The following is a 17711-nucleotide window of genomic DNA, read 5'->3' as shown; positions in this document are numbered from 1 at the left end:
GCAACAACTAGGATGGGTTGCTAATCAAATCAAATGTTATTTGTCACATGCGCCGAATACAACCTTCCGGTGAAATGCTTACTTACAAGCCCTTAACCAACAATGCAGTTTTAAGAAAATAGAGTTAAGAAAATATTTACTAAATAAACTAAAGTAAAAAATTATATATATGAAAAAAAGTTACAATAAAATAACAATAATGAGGCTATATACAGGGAGTACCAGTACAGAGTCAATGTGCGAGGGTACAGGTTAGTCGAGGTAATTTGTACATATAGGTAGGGGTAAAGTGACTATGCATAGATAATAAACAGCGAGTTGAGGCTGTCAGTGAAAAGCATCTAAAATATGTGTGAAGATAATGTGTCGAGTATAATTTAAAATGTTGAGACAAGAAGAAGGGGAGGGGTGGGTGGCGAAAATCGCCTAAAGGCGCATCTCTCTCCAAAATGCATGCGCTCAGCTGTCTCCCACCAATTCTTGCGCATTCAGTGTTTCATTGTGTGAATTGTTTGCCCTTTGATTGATTCTTTGTATCAATTCCCCATTACATATGTCACCAGTAGTAAATGTACCGTTAATCCCTGTCATTTGGTTACATTAATTTCTGTTAATGAATTGTATTACTAATTAGGCCAACAGTCATTTACCGTTCTCATTCTGAGTGGAAACGTTGTTTGGAGAGTTCACAACCTGCTACACTTGTGAGAAACAAGTTTTGGTTTATTTCATAACCATCATTTACGAGTTGTCATAAAAATATAAATACAAAATGCAAGCAAGAAATAAAAGCAAGGTCATAAAAAACAAACACATTCATCAGTAAAAAGGTCCTCAATCAGCTTTCTGAATTGCCCTAGAGCAGGGTTCAACAACTAGATTTAGCCGCGGGCCATTTTTTCTTGAGCGGATGGTCGGGCTGGAACATAATTACAATTAATTTGTACACTGCAAATTGGGGGGCCAAATAAAAACAACCTGTGGGCCAAATTCGGCCGCCAGTTGGGGAACCCTGCCCTAGAGGCACCAGAACATCAAATTTAAGAACATTTAGAAGATTCCTGCACCTTATGGGTGGAACAAAACTAAAAGCTGATTTACCTAAATCAGTAGAGACAAAAGGAATTTCCATAGTTAGCCATCCCTGAAACCGGGTGTGGTAACTCATATGTCTAAAGTTTAGTAATGATGTTTGGTACGGTGGGACTTTTTGTAAAAGGGCTTTATTAATGAAAACATACCAATGTATCAACCTAAGTGCCATCAAAGAGGGCCAACCAATTTTCTGGTAGAGAATGCAGTGATTAGTACAAAAATTGTTGCCCATAATAAAGCGCAGATGATAAACTACATCTAACGGCTTTAATGAAGTGGCAGTTGCGTTCATATAGATGATGTTGCCATAGTCTAGGACCGATAGGAACATCGACTGAATAATCTGCTTTCTACTATTTAGCGAGAAGCAGGACCTATTTCTATAGAAGAATCCCATTTTATTTCTCAGCTTCATAACTAATATGGACACCATCCAAAGTACATATGCTTAAATCATTAGACTTATTTTTATGCGCTCTAGAGAAGAACATATACTTTGTTTTACCTGCATTCAGTACTAATTTCAGATCAATAAAGTATTTCTGTAATACAATGAAGGCAGACTGTAGTTCAGATAGAGTCTGGTTAACCGTGGAGGCAAATCAAATCAAATCAAATTTTATTGGTCACATGCGCCGAATACAACAAGTGCAGACATTACAGTGAAATGCTTACTTACAGCCCTTAACCAACAGTGCGTTTATTTTAAACAAAAAAAGTAAGAATAAAACAACAACAAAAAAAAAAAAAAAAAAAAGTGTTGAGAAAAACAAAGAGCAGAAGTAAAATAAAGTGACAGTAGGGAGGCTATATATACAGGGGGTAACGGTGCAGAGTCAATGTGCGGGGGCACCGGCTAGTTGAGGTAGTTGAGGTAATATGTACATGTGGGTAGAGTTAAAGTGACTATGCATAAATACTTAACAGAGTAGCAGCAGCGTAAAAAGGATGGGGTGGGGGGCAGTGCAAATAGTCCGGTAGCCATGATTAGCTGTTCAGGAGTCTTATGGCTTGTGGGTAGAAGCTGTTGAGAAGTCTTTTGGACCTAGACTTGGCACTCCGGTACCGCTTGCCGTGCGGTAGCAGAGAGAACAGTCTATGACTAGGGTGGCTGGAGTCTTTGACAATTTTGAGGGCCTTCCTCTGACACCGCCTGGTATAGAGGTCTTGGATGGCAGGGAGCTTTGCCCCAGTGATGTACTGGGCCGTACGCACTACCCTCTGTAGTGCCTTGCGGTCAGAGGCCAAGCAGTTGCCATACCAGGCGGTGATGCAACCAGTCAGGATGCTCTCGATGGTGCAGCTGTAGAATTTTTTGAGGATCTGAGGACCCATGCCAAATCTTTTTAGTCTCCTGAGGGGGAATAGGCTTTGTCGTGCCCTCTTCACGACTGTCTTGGTGTGCTTGGACCATGATAGTTCGTTGGTGATGTGGACACCAAGGAACTTGAAGCTCTCAACCTGTTCCACTACAGCCCCGTCGATGAGAATGGGGGCGTGCTCAGTCCTCTTTTTTTTCCTGTAGTCCACAATCATCTCCTTTGTCTTGGTCACGTTGAGGGAGAGGTTGTTGTCCTGGCACCACACGGCCAGATCTCTGACCTCCTCCCTATAGGCTGTCTCATCGTTGTCGGTGATCAGGCCTACCACTGTTGTGTCGTCGGCAAACTTAATGATGGTGTTGGAGTCGTGCCTGGCCATGCAGTCATGGGTGAACAGAGAGTACAGGAGGGGGACTGAGCACGCACCCCTGAGGGGCCCCCGTGTTGAGGATCAGTGTGGCAGATGTGTTGTTACCTACCCTTACCACCTGGGGGCGGCCCGTCAGGAAGTCCAGGATCCAGTTGCAGAGGGAGGTGTTTAGTCCCAGGATCCTTAGCTTAGTGATGAGCTTAGAGGGCACTATGGTGTTGAATGCTGAGCTGTAGTCAATGAATAGCATTCTCACGTAGGTGTTCCTCTTGTCCAGGTGGGAAAGGGCAGTGTGGAGTGCGATAGAGATTGCATCATCTGTGGATCTGTTGGGGCGGTATGCAAATTGGAGTGGGTCTAGGGTTTCTGGGATTATGCTGTTGATGTGAGCCATGACCAGTCTTTCAAAGCACTTCATGGCTACAGACGTCAGTGCCACGGGTCGGTAGTCATTTAGGCAGGTTATCTTAGAGTTCTTGGGCACGGGGACTATGGTGGTCTGCTTGAAACATGTTGGTATTACAGACTCGGTCAGGGACATGTTGAAAATGTCAGTGAAGACACTTGCCAGTTGGTCAGCACATGCTCGGAGTACACGCCCTGGTAATCCGTCTGGCCCAGCGGCCTTGTGAATGTTGACTTGCTTAAAAGTCTTACTCACATCGGCTACGGAGAGCGTGATCACATAGTCGTCCGGAACAGCTGGTGCTCTCATGCATGCTTCAGTGTTGCTTGCCTCGAAGCGAGCATAGAAGTGGTTTAGCTCGTCTGGTAGGCTTGTGTCACTGGGCAGCTCGCGGCTGTGCTTCCCTTTGTAGTCTGTAATAGTTTTCAAGCCCTGCCACATCCGACGAGCGTCAGAGCCAGTGTAGTATGATTCAATCTTAGACCTGTATTGACTCTTTGCCTGTTTGATGGTTCGTCGGAGGTCATAGCGGGATTTCTTATAAGCTTCCGGGTTAGAGTCCCGTTCCTTGAAAGCGGCAGCTCTACCCTTTAGCTCAGTGCGGATGTTGCCTGTAATCCATGGCTTCTGGTTGGGGTATGTACGTACGGTCACTGTGGGGACGACATCATCGATGTCAATAGCATACACAACAGTATCATTGGCATACAAGTGCAGGTTACAATTTTTTTTTTACATTGTTAATGTAAACAGTAAAAAGTACAGGACCCAAAATCAACCCCTGCGGGACACCTTTCGTAATATCCAGGAAACCTGATTTAACACCATCAGTAGATATAAATTGAATTCTATCTGTCAAGTAATTTTTAAACCAGTTACATGCAGCCTGGTCTAGGCCAATTGAGGAAAGCCTCTGAATTAGCAGTGAGTGATCAACAATACCGAAAGCCCTTGACAGCTCAATGAAGAGGGCAGCACAATGTTACCTTTTATCTATACGGTTAACCACATCATTTATAACTAGAGATGCAGCAGAGATAGTGCTATGACCTGGTCTAAAACCTGACTGATGTACATTTAGAATACATTTCAATGATAAGAAAATGTATCAAAGATTCTAATATTTTAGCTAGGCAAGAAAGTTTAGAAATAGGCCGATAATTATTTAGGTCACAAGGGTCACCTTTGTGAAGAGGGAGTACATGGGTCAGCTTCCAAACCTTGGGGCTAGTACCAGATATAATCGTCATTGTTAAAAATATGGGTTAATGATTCAGCAATCAGGGGGGCAGAGAGCTGCAGCAAAACTGGATCAAGCATATCAGCTCCAGTGGATTTTTATTTACATCAATCTTAAGCAAGGCATCTAGCACGTCACAGATAGTAATTTGTTGAAATGAAAACAAAGATTCACTAGAAGTTGACTGTTAAATGTTTCATTGTCTTTTGTTTGCTCCATGTAAGCAATGAGCATGGGTCTGGTTTATGTTGAGGGAGTGTGCGCGCCTGAGCACGCATTGAAGTAGCCTACCTGGCCTGCTGCGCACAAAAGTAGGAAAGTGGCCATTTGGGGATGTTTAATTTCTGATTGTCTTAACTCACCATGTCCACCACTAATAAGCTGAGCTTCTCAGTCATTTTTCTTCACCTCACACAGTAAGTAAACAAAGTTAGTTTTTTAACATCCATTGTGAATGATAGCCTAATAGTTCCTCACAGTAGGCCTATTTGAAAAATCTTTCCAACAATCCCCCCCCCCCCGACAATCACCAAGCCTTGGTGTGAAAGAGCAAAATATCATCATCTGATGATCCCATATATCCAGTGGAAACATCATAAAATACCTTTCCCCTTGCGCAAAAACAGCTCTCTGTTCTGAGCTCACTGGTGTGGTAAACTCTGAGGGCTTGGAATAGGCTAGTTGATAAAATCTTCCAAGTTCGCTAGAGACAGCTTCGGGCGGATCCAGTTGGTTGATTTTATACAATGTTGCACTTCACTAGCGATAGCTCAAGTCATGACAGATAGAAAGGGAGGCAGACCGGCTGAGTAGAGAGATGAATGTGATTGAATTTTCATCAGTATATTTTCATCAGTATATTTTCTAGTGTTTTTATTTGTAGGCTTTATGTAATTTTACTTAGTTGACAATTAATTAATATTAATTAATATGCCATTTAGCAGACGCTTTTATCCAAAGTGACTTACAGTCATGCGTGCATACATTTTTGTGTATGGGTGGTCCCGGGGATCGAACCCACTACCTTGGCGTTACAAGCGCCGTGCTCTACCAGCTGAGCTACAGAGGACCACAACGGAAGTTATAGGCTAACGGCTGCATTGGCCATCTCTGAGTTCCATGCGCTCATTTAGGCTATTTAGCCGCCAATTATCACAGTGTAGCAATGTGTCCATATGGCAGAGGCTGGTGCTCTCTCAGTTGAATTTAAATGTTTATATTTGTATCATTTTAATAAAGATTTTTTATAATTAACCACCTGACAATGATACATTTTTTTGGGGGGCCAAAAGCCGGCAATTACCAGCTAATGGAAACCCTGGTGTGTGTGTGTGTGTGTGTGTGTGTGTGTGTGTGTGTGGTGCATAGTCATGGTCACCTCTCAGTGCTGATACACACGTCCACATCAGTGTAATCTGAGCTGATGGGCAGAGGGTAGAGATGCACCACAGGGCCATGACTGGTCCAGGGACAACTCTGTCTGTCCACCTTTGTGCCAACCTAAATAACCACATGCTAAAACCCCTAACAGGCCCTGAAAACAGCATTTAAGGGGAACATTTCAAGTCCAACATAATCTGTAAAGTTACTCCAAACTCCACCTCAGAGAAACCGAACATCACTACCTCAACACTCCCCAGCTCTTGCTGCGGTCTGGTATATTTGGAGATATGGGAGGCATCACTCCTGGCTGATATTGGCACGGACAGGGTGTTAAAACAGCCAAGAGGCCACAGACAGGGACTAGGGAGAGAGAGGGTGCTAGACACCCCAGCCCCACACTGCCACAGCTGTTCATCTAAGACCCAGCTACCAATGTGAGCAAAACACACACATGTACACGTACACACATGCACACACACACACCACACACACACAAACCATAAAAAAAGGTGGGGACTGTGAGGGGACACACACACAAAACACAGACTCACCAACACACATTATTTTTGTTGTTATATTGTTTGTATATCGTATTTTACATTTGTGTGACTGTCCTTGTCTATTAGTGTATCAGTGGTTTATTACTTATGACGTCTTTTGTGGACCCCAGGAAGAGTAGCTGCTGCTTCTGCAAAAGCTAATGAGGAACCAAATAAATAAATAAAATAAACTGCTTCTTTCGGTCAGTGACCAACAGTATTCAGGTTTGAGAGGAGTCTCCAGGAAGACTTAGGAAGAATAGGTGGTTCCTTCTGAGTACTAGCTTGATTTGTGTTCAATGGTGTAGTGACAGCTCATTGTCTACTGCTAGCACGTATCTATAAAGTACTACTTGCCTGTTGTATATGCATTAGCCTCTCTTATCTTTACTGCTCCCATCAGCTACTGTACCCGTGAAGCACATCCAACTGATAAATGCTGACCTTGGTAACCTATCCCTCTGAATGAAATGTGTCCATTGTTTAGACAACGCAGTATGGATGACCGGTTAGCTACACAAATCAATGGTTTTCTCCATGGGGGGCACCTGAGGTAACTGAGGAGGATTAGAGCTAAACAAAAGGCTCCTTCCACTTTTAACTGGCTGTGGGTTTGCATAAAGGTGCCTGCTGATCTGTTAGCATTATCCTGATATGATCTCAGAGCCCAGCTCCTCTCCTTCGAGTGTAGCAGCAACCACGGGAACGCCCTAAATTTCCCAACTTCTTCATAGGCACAGATCTAGGATCAGGTTACCATCCCCCCAAATACTAACTTTAACCATTAGGGAGGAAATGCAAAACTGATTGTAGATCAGCATCTAGCGGGACTTTGCCCTACTTCTGGTTTGGTAGCCACATGAAAGGCAGCACTGTTAAACAGTATGGGTGCCACAACACAGGCCTGTTGTATCCCAAACATTCTGAGACGCCTCGAGGGCTCATTCATCCCACCATGTGATGGTGTAAGGTTCCATAAACGGGATGGTGCCCATCCGCACGCCCCTGCTACACGGTGCCCATCACTGGTGCCAAGGTGTGCCAACACCTATGCCAAAAGGGCCAACTCAGACCTCTGGAATACAGTGCATTCGAAAAGTATTCAGACCCCTTTACTTTTTCCACATTTAGTTTTACGTTACAGCTTTATTCTAAAATTGATTACATTGTTTATTTCCCTCATCAATCTACACACAATAGCTCAATGACAAAGCAAAAACAGGTTTTTTTTTTGTTGCAAATTTATAAAAAAAACAAAAACAGATACCTTAAATACATAAGTATTCAGACCCTTTGCTATGAGACTCAAAATTGAGCTCAGGTGCATCCTGTTTCCATTGATCATCCTTGAGATGTTTCTACAACTTCATTGGAGTCCACCTGTGGTAAATTCAATTGATTGGACATGATTTGGAAATATCACATTTACATACACTACCGGTCAAAAGTTTTAGAACACCTACTCACTCAAGGGTTTTTCTTTATTTTTTTACTATTTTCTACATTGTAGAATATTAGTGAAGACATCAAAACTATGAAATAACACATATGGAATCATGTAGTAACCAAAAAAAAGTGTTAAACAAATCAAAATATATTTTATATTTGAGATTCTTCAAATAGCCACCCTTTGCCTTGATGACAGCTTTGCACACGCTTGGCATTCTCTCAACCAGCTTAATTAGGTAGTCACCTGGAATGCATTTCAATTAAAAGGTGTGCCTTCTTAAAAGTTAATTTGTGGAATTTATTTCCTTCTTAATGCTTTGAGCCAATCAGTTGTGTTGTGACAAGGTAGGGGAGGTATACAGAAGATAGCCCTATTTGGTAAAAGACCAAGTCCATATTATGGCAAGAACAGCTCAAATAAGCAAAGAGAAACGACAGTCCATCATTACTTTAAGACATGAAGGTCAGTCAATCCTGAAAATTTGAATGTTTCTTCAAGTGCAGTCGCAAAAACCACCAAGCGCTATGATGAAACTGGCTCTCATGATGACCGCCACAGGAATGGAAGACCCAGAGTTATCTCTGCTGCAGAGGATAAGTTCATTAGAGTTACCAGCCTTAGAAATTGCAACCCAAATAAATGCTTCACAAGAGTCCAAGTAACAGACATCTCAACATCAACTGTTCAGAGGAGACTGTATGACTCAGGCCTTCATGGTCAAATTGCTGCAAAGAAACCGCTACTAAAGGACACCAATAAGAAGAGGAGACCTGCTTGGGCCAAGAAACACGAGCAATGGACATTAGACCGGTGGAAAGTTGTCCTTTGGTCTGGAGTCCAAATTGGAGATTTTTGGTTCCAACTGCCGTGTCTTTGTGAGACGCGGTGTGGGTGAACGGATGATCTCTGCATGTGCATTTCCTACCGTAAAGCATGGAGGAGGTGTTATGGTGTGGGGGTGCTTTGCTGGTTACACTGTCTGTGATTTATTTAGAATTCAAGGCAAACTTAACCAGCATGGCTACCACAGCATTCTGGTTTGGGCTTAGTGGAACTATCATTTGTTTTTCAACAGGACAATGACCCAACACACCTCCAGGCTGTGTAAGGGCTATTTGACCAAGAAGGAGAGGGATGGAGTGCTGCATCAGATGACCTGGCCTCCACAATCCCCCGACCTCAACCAAATTGAGACGTTTGGGATGAGTCGGACCGCAGAGTGAAGGAAAAGCAGCTAACAAGTGCTCAGCATATGTGGGAACTCCTTCAAGACTGTTGCTAAAGCATTCCAGGTGATGCTGGCAGAGAAAATGCCAAGAGTGTGCAAAGCTGTCATCAAAGTAAAGGGTGGCTATTTGAAGAAACTCAAATATAAAATATATTTTGATTTGGTTACTACATGATTCCATATGTGTTATTTCATAGTTTTGATGTCTTCACTATTATTCTACAATGTAGAAAATAGTAAAAAAAGAAAAGAAAAACCCTTGAATGTGTAGGTGTTCTAAAACCTTTGACCGGTAGTGTAAGTATCCAGACACTTTACTCAGTACTTTGTTGAAGCACCTTTGACAGCGATTACAGCCTCAAGTCTTCTTGGGTATGATGCTACAAGCTTGGCACACCTGTATTTGGGGAGTTTCTCCCATTCTTCTCTGCAGATCCTCTCAAGCTCTGTCAGGTTGGATGGGGAGTGTCGCAGCACAGCTATCTTCAGGTCTCTCCAGAGATGTTCGATCGGGTTCAAGTCCGGGCTCTGGCTGGGCCACTCAAGGACATTCAGAGACTTGTCTTGGCTGTGTGCTTAGGGTTGTTGTCCTGTTGGAAGGTGAACCTTCGCCCCAGTCTGAGGTCCTGAGCGCTCTGGAGCAGGTTTTCATCAAGGATCTCTCTGTACTTTGCTTAGTTAATCTTTCCCTCGATCCTGACTAGTCTCCCAGCCAGGTTTCCTCCAGACATGACGCTTGGCATTCAGGCCAAAGAGTTAAATCTTGGTTTCATCAGACCAGAGAATCTTGTTTCTCATAGTCTGAGAGTCCTTCAGGTGCCTATTGGCAAACTTCAAGCGGGCTGTCATGTGCCTTTTACTGAGGCGTGGCTTCCGTCTGGCCACTCTACCATAAAGGCCTGATTGGTGGAGTGCTGCAGAGATGGTTGTCCTTCTAGAAGGTTCTCCCATCTCCACAGAGGAACTCTGGAGCTCTGTCAGAGTGACCATCGGGCTCTTGATCACCTCCCTGACCAAGTCCCTTCTCCCCCGATTGCTCTGTTTGGCCAGGTGTCCAGCTCTAGGAAGAGTCTTGGTGGTTCCAAACTTCTTCCATTTAAGAATGATGGAGGCCACTGTGTTCTTGGAGACCTTCAATGCTGTAGAAATGTTTTGGTACCCTTCCCCAGATCTGTGCCTCGACACAATCCTGTTGTTTCGGAGCTCTACTGACAATTCCTTCGACCTCATGGCTTGGCTTTTTGCTCTGATTTGCACTGTCAACTGTGGGACCTTATATAGACCGGTGTGTGCCTTTCCAAATCATGTCCAATCAATTGTATTTACAACAGGTGTACTCCAATCAGGTTGTAGAAACATCTCAAGGATGATCCATGGAAACAGGATGCACCTGAGCTCAAGTTCGAGTCTAGCGAAGGGTCTAAATACTTATGTAAATAAGGTATTTTATTTTGTATTATTATTAGCAAAAGATTCTAAAAACCTGTTTTTGGTTTGTCATTATGGGATATTGTGTGTAGATTGATGAGGAAAAAAATGCATTTAATCAATTTTAGAACAGGGCTGTAACCAAAATGTGGAAAAAAATAAAGGAGTCTGAATACTTTCCGAATGCACTGTACATTCCAGGCCTGGCACCACTAGTGCTAATTACTAGCAGGTCCGCTAAGGCTGCCATTGAAGTTTATCCCTCTTTAAGCTCAGGCTACAATGGTAGGTTTGTCCAGGGTCTTTACACTTCCTGGCTGTTGTTGTTGTTATTGTCCCAATTCTGCTTTAAACCGTTCAATCTACTCGTATTACTACATTGGATCTTAGGGAACTCAAAGTGCCGCTCCGGAAACAACACAGGAAAGGGCGAGAAACTGAGGCTTGGGATTAACAAAAATATGGCTAGTTTGTTGTTCACATACATTGACAATTACATAGATAAACATCTAAGGGAGTTGTAAGTTATTACCGTCTTTCACCCATTACCGCACTCATGAATGTACGCACACACACATGCACGCATGCAGACACACACACATGAAGGAAGTAGAGTACTCACAGTTCCTCCAGAGTCTCTAGGTCTGTGTGTGTTTGACTCCGTGTGGACGTCGCTACACCGTGTAGATCAGACTCTCCCTCTCTCCTGTTCTCTGTCTCTGTGTGCCGAGTGTCCTTGTTTCCCGTCAGCCTCCCGGCAGAGTCACAGTGGTCCTGGTCCCCCACTGCACCACATGTCATTCCTGAGAGGTCTGGCTCAATAGACACCACTACTAATGCTGTCTCCTCCTCCTCTTGTCCTTCTCCTCCCTCCTCTGCCTGCTGCTGTTCCTCCTGATGCTGGGCTCCTCTGGCTGGTTCAGCCTTGAAGTGGAACAAACTCCCCAGTCTCCTGAAGAAGGCATCTAAAGGGGGAGGAGGCGTGGGAGAGCCAGGCCCCAGGGGGCTCACCAGAGAGCAAGTCACTGAGTCCACTAAGGGGGGCGGGACGAGGGGCTGGTCCTCGGAGGACCCCCCAGCATCGTCCGATATGCTGCTGCTGCCCTCTCCTCCTTTCTCCTTTCTCTCGCTCTCTTCGTCCTCCAATGCCTCTCCCAGCACTCCTTCCTCTCTTCCGTTTGCCTCTTCTTCCGTGCCTTGGAATGCCTGGAACCACAAGAGAATGACACGGAAAGAGAGCGGGGTGTGTGAGAGCAAATCAGATTAACTTTCTCAGCAGCAGGCTTGCCACTGACACAGCAGTGCACAGCAGCACCCTGGCAAAAGGGGACGAGAGTGTGAAATTCCGGTAAACTCTCTTTCTCCCTCTTCTCTTTCTCGTTCCACCGGCTGTGCCCTCTATGGCAAAAGCAGCTAAGAGGCAGCAGCAGCTCTCGAATGCAAATGTGTCTATGAAGCACACAAGGTGCTCCCTTCCCCCATAGCCCTGCCCACAATGCGGTTAACTCTCTCAGCACCGCAGCAGCCAGCCAGGGTTGTAAAGGAGATCGAGCCAGCGTTTACAGCATGCTGAACATACACACGTCCCCGCACCTAGCCATGTGAACCGATGGGTCATACAGAGGGAAAAGAGCGCCACATGCATTTGGGCAATTCCACGGAAACAGAGTGACGCTGAGACTCACATTTTGCCAAGCAAAAACCATTGATTGCAAAGTTTAACAAACCATACACCTATATGCAGAAGTCTACTTTTAACAATTGCCACTGACGAGGAACAGTGCAGATGCAAAGTTTAGTAACAGAATGACAGTAAAAGCTCCTTACGTTTTTCTACGTGACCTTTTTCCATAAACTCTTAAATTACTCCTAATTAAGATTCAAAGATGTCTGCAGAAAGAATGGGCTGTCAGCTATGATATGAGACCTGGAGTTTGAAAAAAATCTATTTTGGTTATTGAACTACAGTGGATCAACACCCAACAGAATGAAGGTAACAGGATGACTTCATGGGTCCTTGATCTGTACTATACAGAAATGCGTAATACGAATGTCATTCACTTCATGGTGATGTATCCTGAATAGGTACACAAAGGTAGAAACATTTAATATCCTCCTCCTTTGCATGTTTGGGTATTATACTACACACTGGTTATTATTCTAATGAGCTCAAACAAGACCAAATTTGGCAATCAAATCTTCCCATCCCTGCTCAATTTGGCGCTCCTCTCGAACAGCTACAACGGTATACACATTCACAGTCTACTCTTGAGCTGGGCTCGGGATGGAACTACTGTTTAATAACTTGTGGTCGGATGTGTGTGGGTGGGGCGTGTGCGTGTATGCATCCCACAGTTGTTGCTATGGGGCAATGATGTTAGGGACCGTATAGGATGGAATCACAAGCTGTAATATAAAATAAATAATATCTGCTTGCCTAAATGACGATTTTTTACAGCCGGTCCTTGTTAAAGGTTACAATCCTTCGTATGAAGTGCCTACATTATTAGGCATATTGTTTGTCAATTGTGGGAATTCATTCATGTATGCGGATAACAATAACAATTATATATAGTACAACCGAGGTGAAAGGGTTATAAATGCTTATGGCTGCTAACCTGGTTTGGTACTGTATACTGTATGGCTCTTTGGGCTCTTTACCCATCATGGTAATTGGAGAATTGAGTATAGCTAGCTATAAAGCCAATGGTTTGGCTAATAATAGGAAAATAAGAGCATTTTTACATGGCTCAAGGAGAAGGATTACCATATTTATTGTTTACAGGAAACTCATTCAACATATCTTGACAAAATGGCCTAGGGAAAAGAGTGGGTTGTTAAAATCTATTTCTGTCATGGGCTAAGGAATTAAAAAGGTTTTATGATCCTATTAAAAAACAATGTAGATCTTGAGGTGCAAACCGTTAAAATAGATCCAGAAGGAAGATTGCATTGAATATGTTACTTGATGATAAACATATATAGTTCATAAATCTATATGGACCAAATTATGATGATCCAAACTTCTTTGAAAATATTTATAATAATCAAATTAGTCTCCAAGATACATATAACTATATTATAATAGTAGAGGACTATAACACAGTTTTAAGTACGTAAATAGACCTTAAAGGAAATCATAATAACAACTATCACCCTCGGCACACAAAGAGATTACGAATATTATGGACACGTTGGAATATACTGATATTCGGAGGTTTAAAAACCCGGATCTCGAAAGATATACTTGGAAGAAGCTAGTCGGATTTATTATTTTCTGGTATCCTTTTCTATGGTGCCAAAAGTGAACTTATATCCCTCCATTTAACTATGACAGACTTTCCACGAGGACAGGGATATTGGTAATTTAACCAGGGTTTATTGATTGACAGTACTTTCTTAACAAAAACGAAGGAATTCATAACATAACTTTTTTTTGCACAATACAGGTTCAGCGGACCCACTTATCATATGGGATGCCTTTAAATGTGCCTTTAGAGGACATTCAATTACATTTTCATCCCAAAAATGGTATCGGTCAACTGAGAAAAGACTTACAACAGAAATTAGAAAATCTAACATTACACATGAATGGTGTTGATAAATGTACTAGAGCCCGATTGATTTATCGGTTGATAGATGTCGGCCGATATTAGCCTTTTACGGATGTATTTGTATACGTGTTTAATCCACCTAAAAGGACCGGTATCAGATGGAGAAAACGCAAAACAAAAAGGAAAAAAGAAGCCCTCCTTCATAGTGTCAACTAATAGTCTTGGAAGGATCCTGCTTGATTCTGTTCCCTTGGAGAGTTCATCAATGAGCTTGACGCCTTGATAAGTTCCTTTCCTGAGGATGGCTCACCCCTCACAGTTCTGGATGAAATCTTGCGACTTGTGAGGGCCGGCCGCCCAACAACCGGCCAGCTTGACCCTATCCCCTCCTCTCTTCTCCAGACCATTTCCAGAGACCTTCTCCCTTACCTCACCTCGCTCATCAACTCATCCTTGACCGCTGGCTATGTCCCTTCCGTCTTCAAGAGGGCGAGAGTTGCACACCTCCTCAAAAAACCTACACTCGATCCCTCCGATGTCAACAACCGATGTCAACAACTACAGACCAGTATCCCTTCTTTCTTTTCTCTCCAAAACTCTTGAGCGTGCCATCTCTAGCCAACTCTCCTGCTATCTCTCTTAGAATGACCTTCTTGATCCTAACCAGTCAGGTTTCAAGACTGGTCATTCAACTGAGACTGCTCTTCTCTGTGTCACGGAGGCTCTCCGCACTGCTAAAGCTAACCCTCTCTCCTCTGCTCTTGTCCTTCTAGACCTGTCTGCTGCCTTTGATACTGTGAACCATCAGATCCACCTCTCCACCCTCTCCGAGTTGGGCATCTCCGGCGCTGCTCACTCTTGGATTGCGTCCTACCTGACAGGTCGCTCCTACCAGGTGGCGTGGCGAGAATCTGTCTCCGCACCACGTGCTCTCACCACTGGTGTCCCCCAGGGCTCAGTTCTAGGCCCTCTCCTATTCTCTCTATACACCAAGTCACTTGGCTCTGTCATATCCTCACATGGTCTCTCCTATCATTGCTACGCAGACAAAACTCAATTAATTTTCTCCTTTCCCCCTTCTGATAACCAGGTGGCGAATCGCATCTCTGCATGTCTGGCAGACATATCCGTGTGGATGTCGGATCACCACCTCAAGCTGAACCTCGGCAAGACGGAGCTGCTCTTCCTCCCGGGGAAGGACTGCCTGCTCCATGATCTCGCCATCACGGTTGACAACTCCATTGTGTCCTCCTCCCAGAGTGCAAAGAACCTTGGCGTGACCCTCGACAACACCCTGTCGTTCTCTGCTAACATCAAAGCGGTGACCCAATCCTGCAGGTTCATGCTCTACAACATTCGCAGAGTACGACCCTACCTTACACAGAAAGCGGTACAGGTCCTAATCCAGGTACTTGTCATCTCCCGTCTGGATTACAACTCGCTGTTGGCTGGGCTCCCTGCCTGTGCCATTAAACCCCTGCAAATATCCAGAACGCTGCAGTCCGTCTGGTGTTCAACCTTCCCAAATTCTCTCATGTCACCCTGCTCCTCCGCACACTCCACTGGCTTCCAGTTGAAGCTCGCATCTACTACAAAACCATGGTGCTTGCCTACGGAGCTGACCACCCATACACAAAAATGTATGCACGCATGACTGTAAGTCGCTTTGGATAAAAGCGTCTGCTAAATGGCATATTATTATTATTATTATTATTATTATTAGCTGTGAGGGGAACGGCACCTCCTTATCTTCAGCCTCTGATCAGACCCTACACTCAAACGAGGGAACTACGTTCATCCACCTCTGGCCTGCTAGCCCCCCTACCTCTACGGAAGCACAGTTCCCACTCAGCCCAGTCAAAGCTATTCGCTGCTCTGGCACCCCAATGGTGGAACAAGCTCCCCCACGACGCCAGGACAGCGGAGTCACTGACCACCTTCCGGAGACACTTGAAACCCTACCTCTTTAAGGAATACCTGGAATAGTAATCCTTCTACCCTCCCCTTTACTACAACTGTCTTTTGTCTAAACTAACACCTGACTAATTTCACCTGCTAGCACTGACTTGTTTAAAGAAATGTTCTTATTGTGATCGAGATGTAGTTGTCCCTGATTGCACTGACTTTGCTCACAGCTGCTTGTTTGAAGAAGTGTACTTACTGTGATCAAGACGTGGTTGTCCCACTAGCTATCCTAAGTTGAATGCACCAATTTGTAAGTCGCTCTGGATAAGAGCTTCTGCTAAATGACTTAAATGTAAATGTAAATAGAATGTCATTTTTGTTTTTGCATTTCATTATTTGTCCTGAAGGAGGGCGCTCTTTACGTGGCTATAAAGGCGTCCGCATGTTTCCCATCCGAAACAGTCTGGAACAGTTTGTGCATATATTATGATCACATTGTTTATATTTTTATTAGGTTTTGGTCTTCTGCAAGGTTTTTTTCGGCTGTTCGTGCACACACACAAAAAATTCTCGAGACAAGCCGAAGTCAGCAGCCGAAGTCAATGCCCCTTTGTGGGCGATTGGTCAACATGAGGGATTCTGCAATGAAGTGTTTGTTGACATTCAACGAAAGACGACTCGTTTTCATGCACATTTTTTGACCGATTTATTGAGTAATCTTAGATTCATTCTGACGATTTTGCGGAAGTGTATACTGGCTACGGCGTCTCAAGATGGACAAACAGTACTATTGCCGCTTTTTTCTTGTTCGGCTAGGCGCCAGCCGAACCGAAGCATGCTGACGCCTTAAGCCTATGTTGCCTTGGCGCGTTACAGCAAGACTAGTTCTCTACTGTGAACTAACTGTTACTGCTTGCCAGCGCAATAAAGTGCCAAAAATGCGCACTGGCCATATACTGTTACGTAAAGTGTTAAGGTAGGGTGTTGGGTGTCGTGACAAAATTCAGAGACACAAAAAACATAGCAGGTTACAAAGTAGCGCTTCATAGGTATGCTTTGATGTATGGGTTGTCAGGGACTGGTCCAAATTCACGTTTCGCCACCCCCATCTAGCCAGCTAAATAGCTGTGTGAGAGTACTTGACGCTGTTCACTGAGGGTTAGTGCTATCCGGAATCCTTGGGACATCCCTACGCTAAACCCTAATCTTAACCCCTACCCTAACCATAACCCTTACCGCAACCATTTTAAAATGTCAACTTCAATAGGGTAGGGTCGTCCCAAGGATCCCCGGATAGCAAGGACCGTTCACTTTGGCAACGCTTGGGGCGAGAGGCAGCGCTGTGCCAGCTGCAAATTTTGTGATTGATGTTTTTCCTTTCAAGTGACAACTACCAGAATTCAGTGGCTACAGTCCTACAATTGATGAAAATATAGCTACTAGGCTTGGGCGGTATATCGTATACCGAGTATTTGGAAAAAGTAACGGGATGGTTTTTCAATACTGTCAAAACTATTTATTTTACGTTTTTTTTATTAATCTGAATATTTGTAGCTACTTAAGTTCATACCTGCAGTCAACTTGTGCAATACGTTAGGAGATAAAGCAGATTGCGTTCTTCATTTCACCTGTCACATTATTTTACAGTTGAGCCAGTCACATGTTTGTTTGTAAATAGCACAACGGGAGAAAGCAGGAGCTAGTGAGTTCATAGTGTTCTATATCTATCTGCGAGTCTCTGTTATTTGGCGCACATGAGGTGATTAAATTACACTTGTATGCAATTCACTA

General features: G+C 43.9%; 1 protein-coding gene across 1 annotated transcript in view; it reads right to left on the bottom strand.

Moving 5' to 3' along the window:
- Positions 1 to 17711, bottom strand: part of LOC121550181 — an 84821-nt gene that overhangs the window by 55198 nt on the left and 11912 nt on the right. Inside the window, exon 3 of the mRNA XM_041862308.1 lies at positions 11084 to 11667. Coding sequence (XP_041718242.1) covers positions 11084 to 11667 — 584 coding nt within the window. The remainder of the gene's footprint in view (positions 1 to 11083; positions 11668 to 17711) is intronic.

This window comes from Coregonus clupeaformis, chromosome 35 (assembly GCF_020615455.1).
Source record: "Coregonus clupeaformis isolate EN_2021a chromosome 35, ASM2061545v1, whole genome shotgun sequence".
In the NCBI taxonomy this organism is placed as follows: Eukaryota; Metazoa; Chordata; class Actinopteri; order Salmoniformes; family Salmonidae; genus Coregonus; species Coregonus clupeaformis.
The sequence above is the reverse complement of the archived record's forward strand: the minus strand, read 5'-3'. Positions and strand labels throughout refer to the sequence as shown.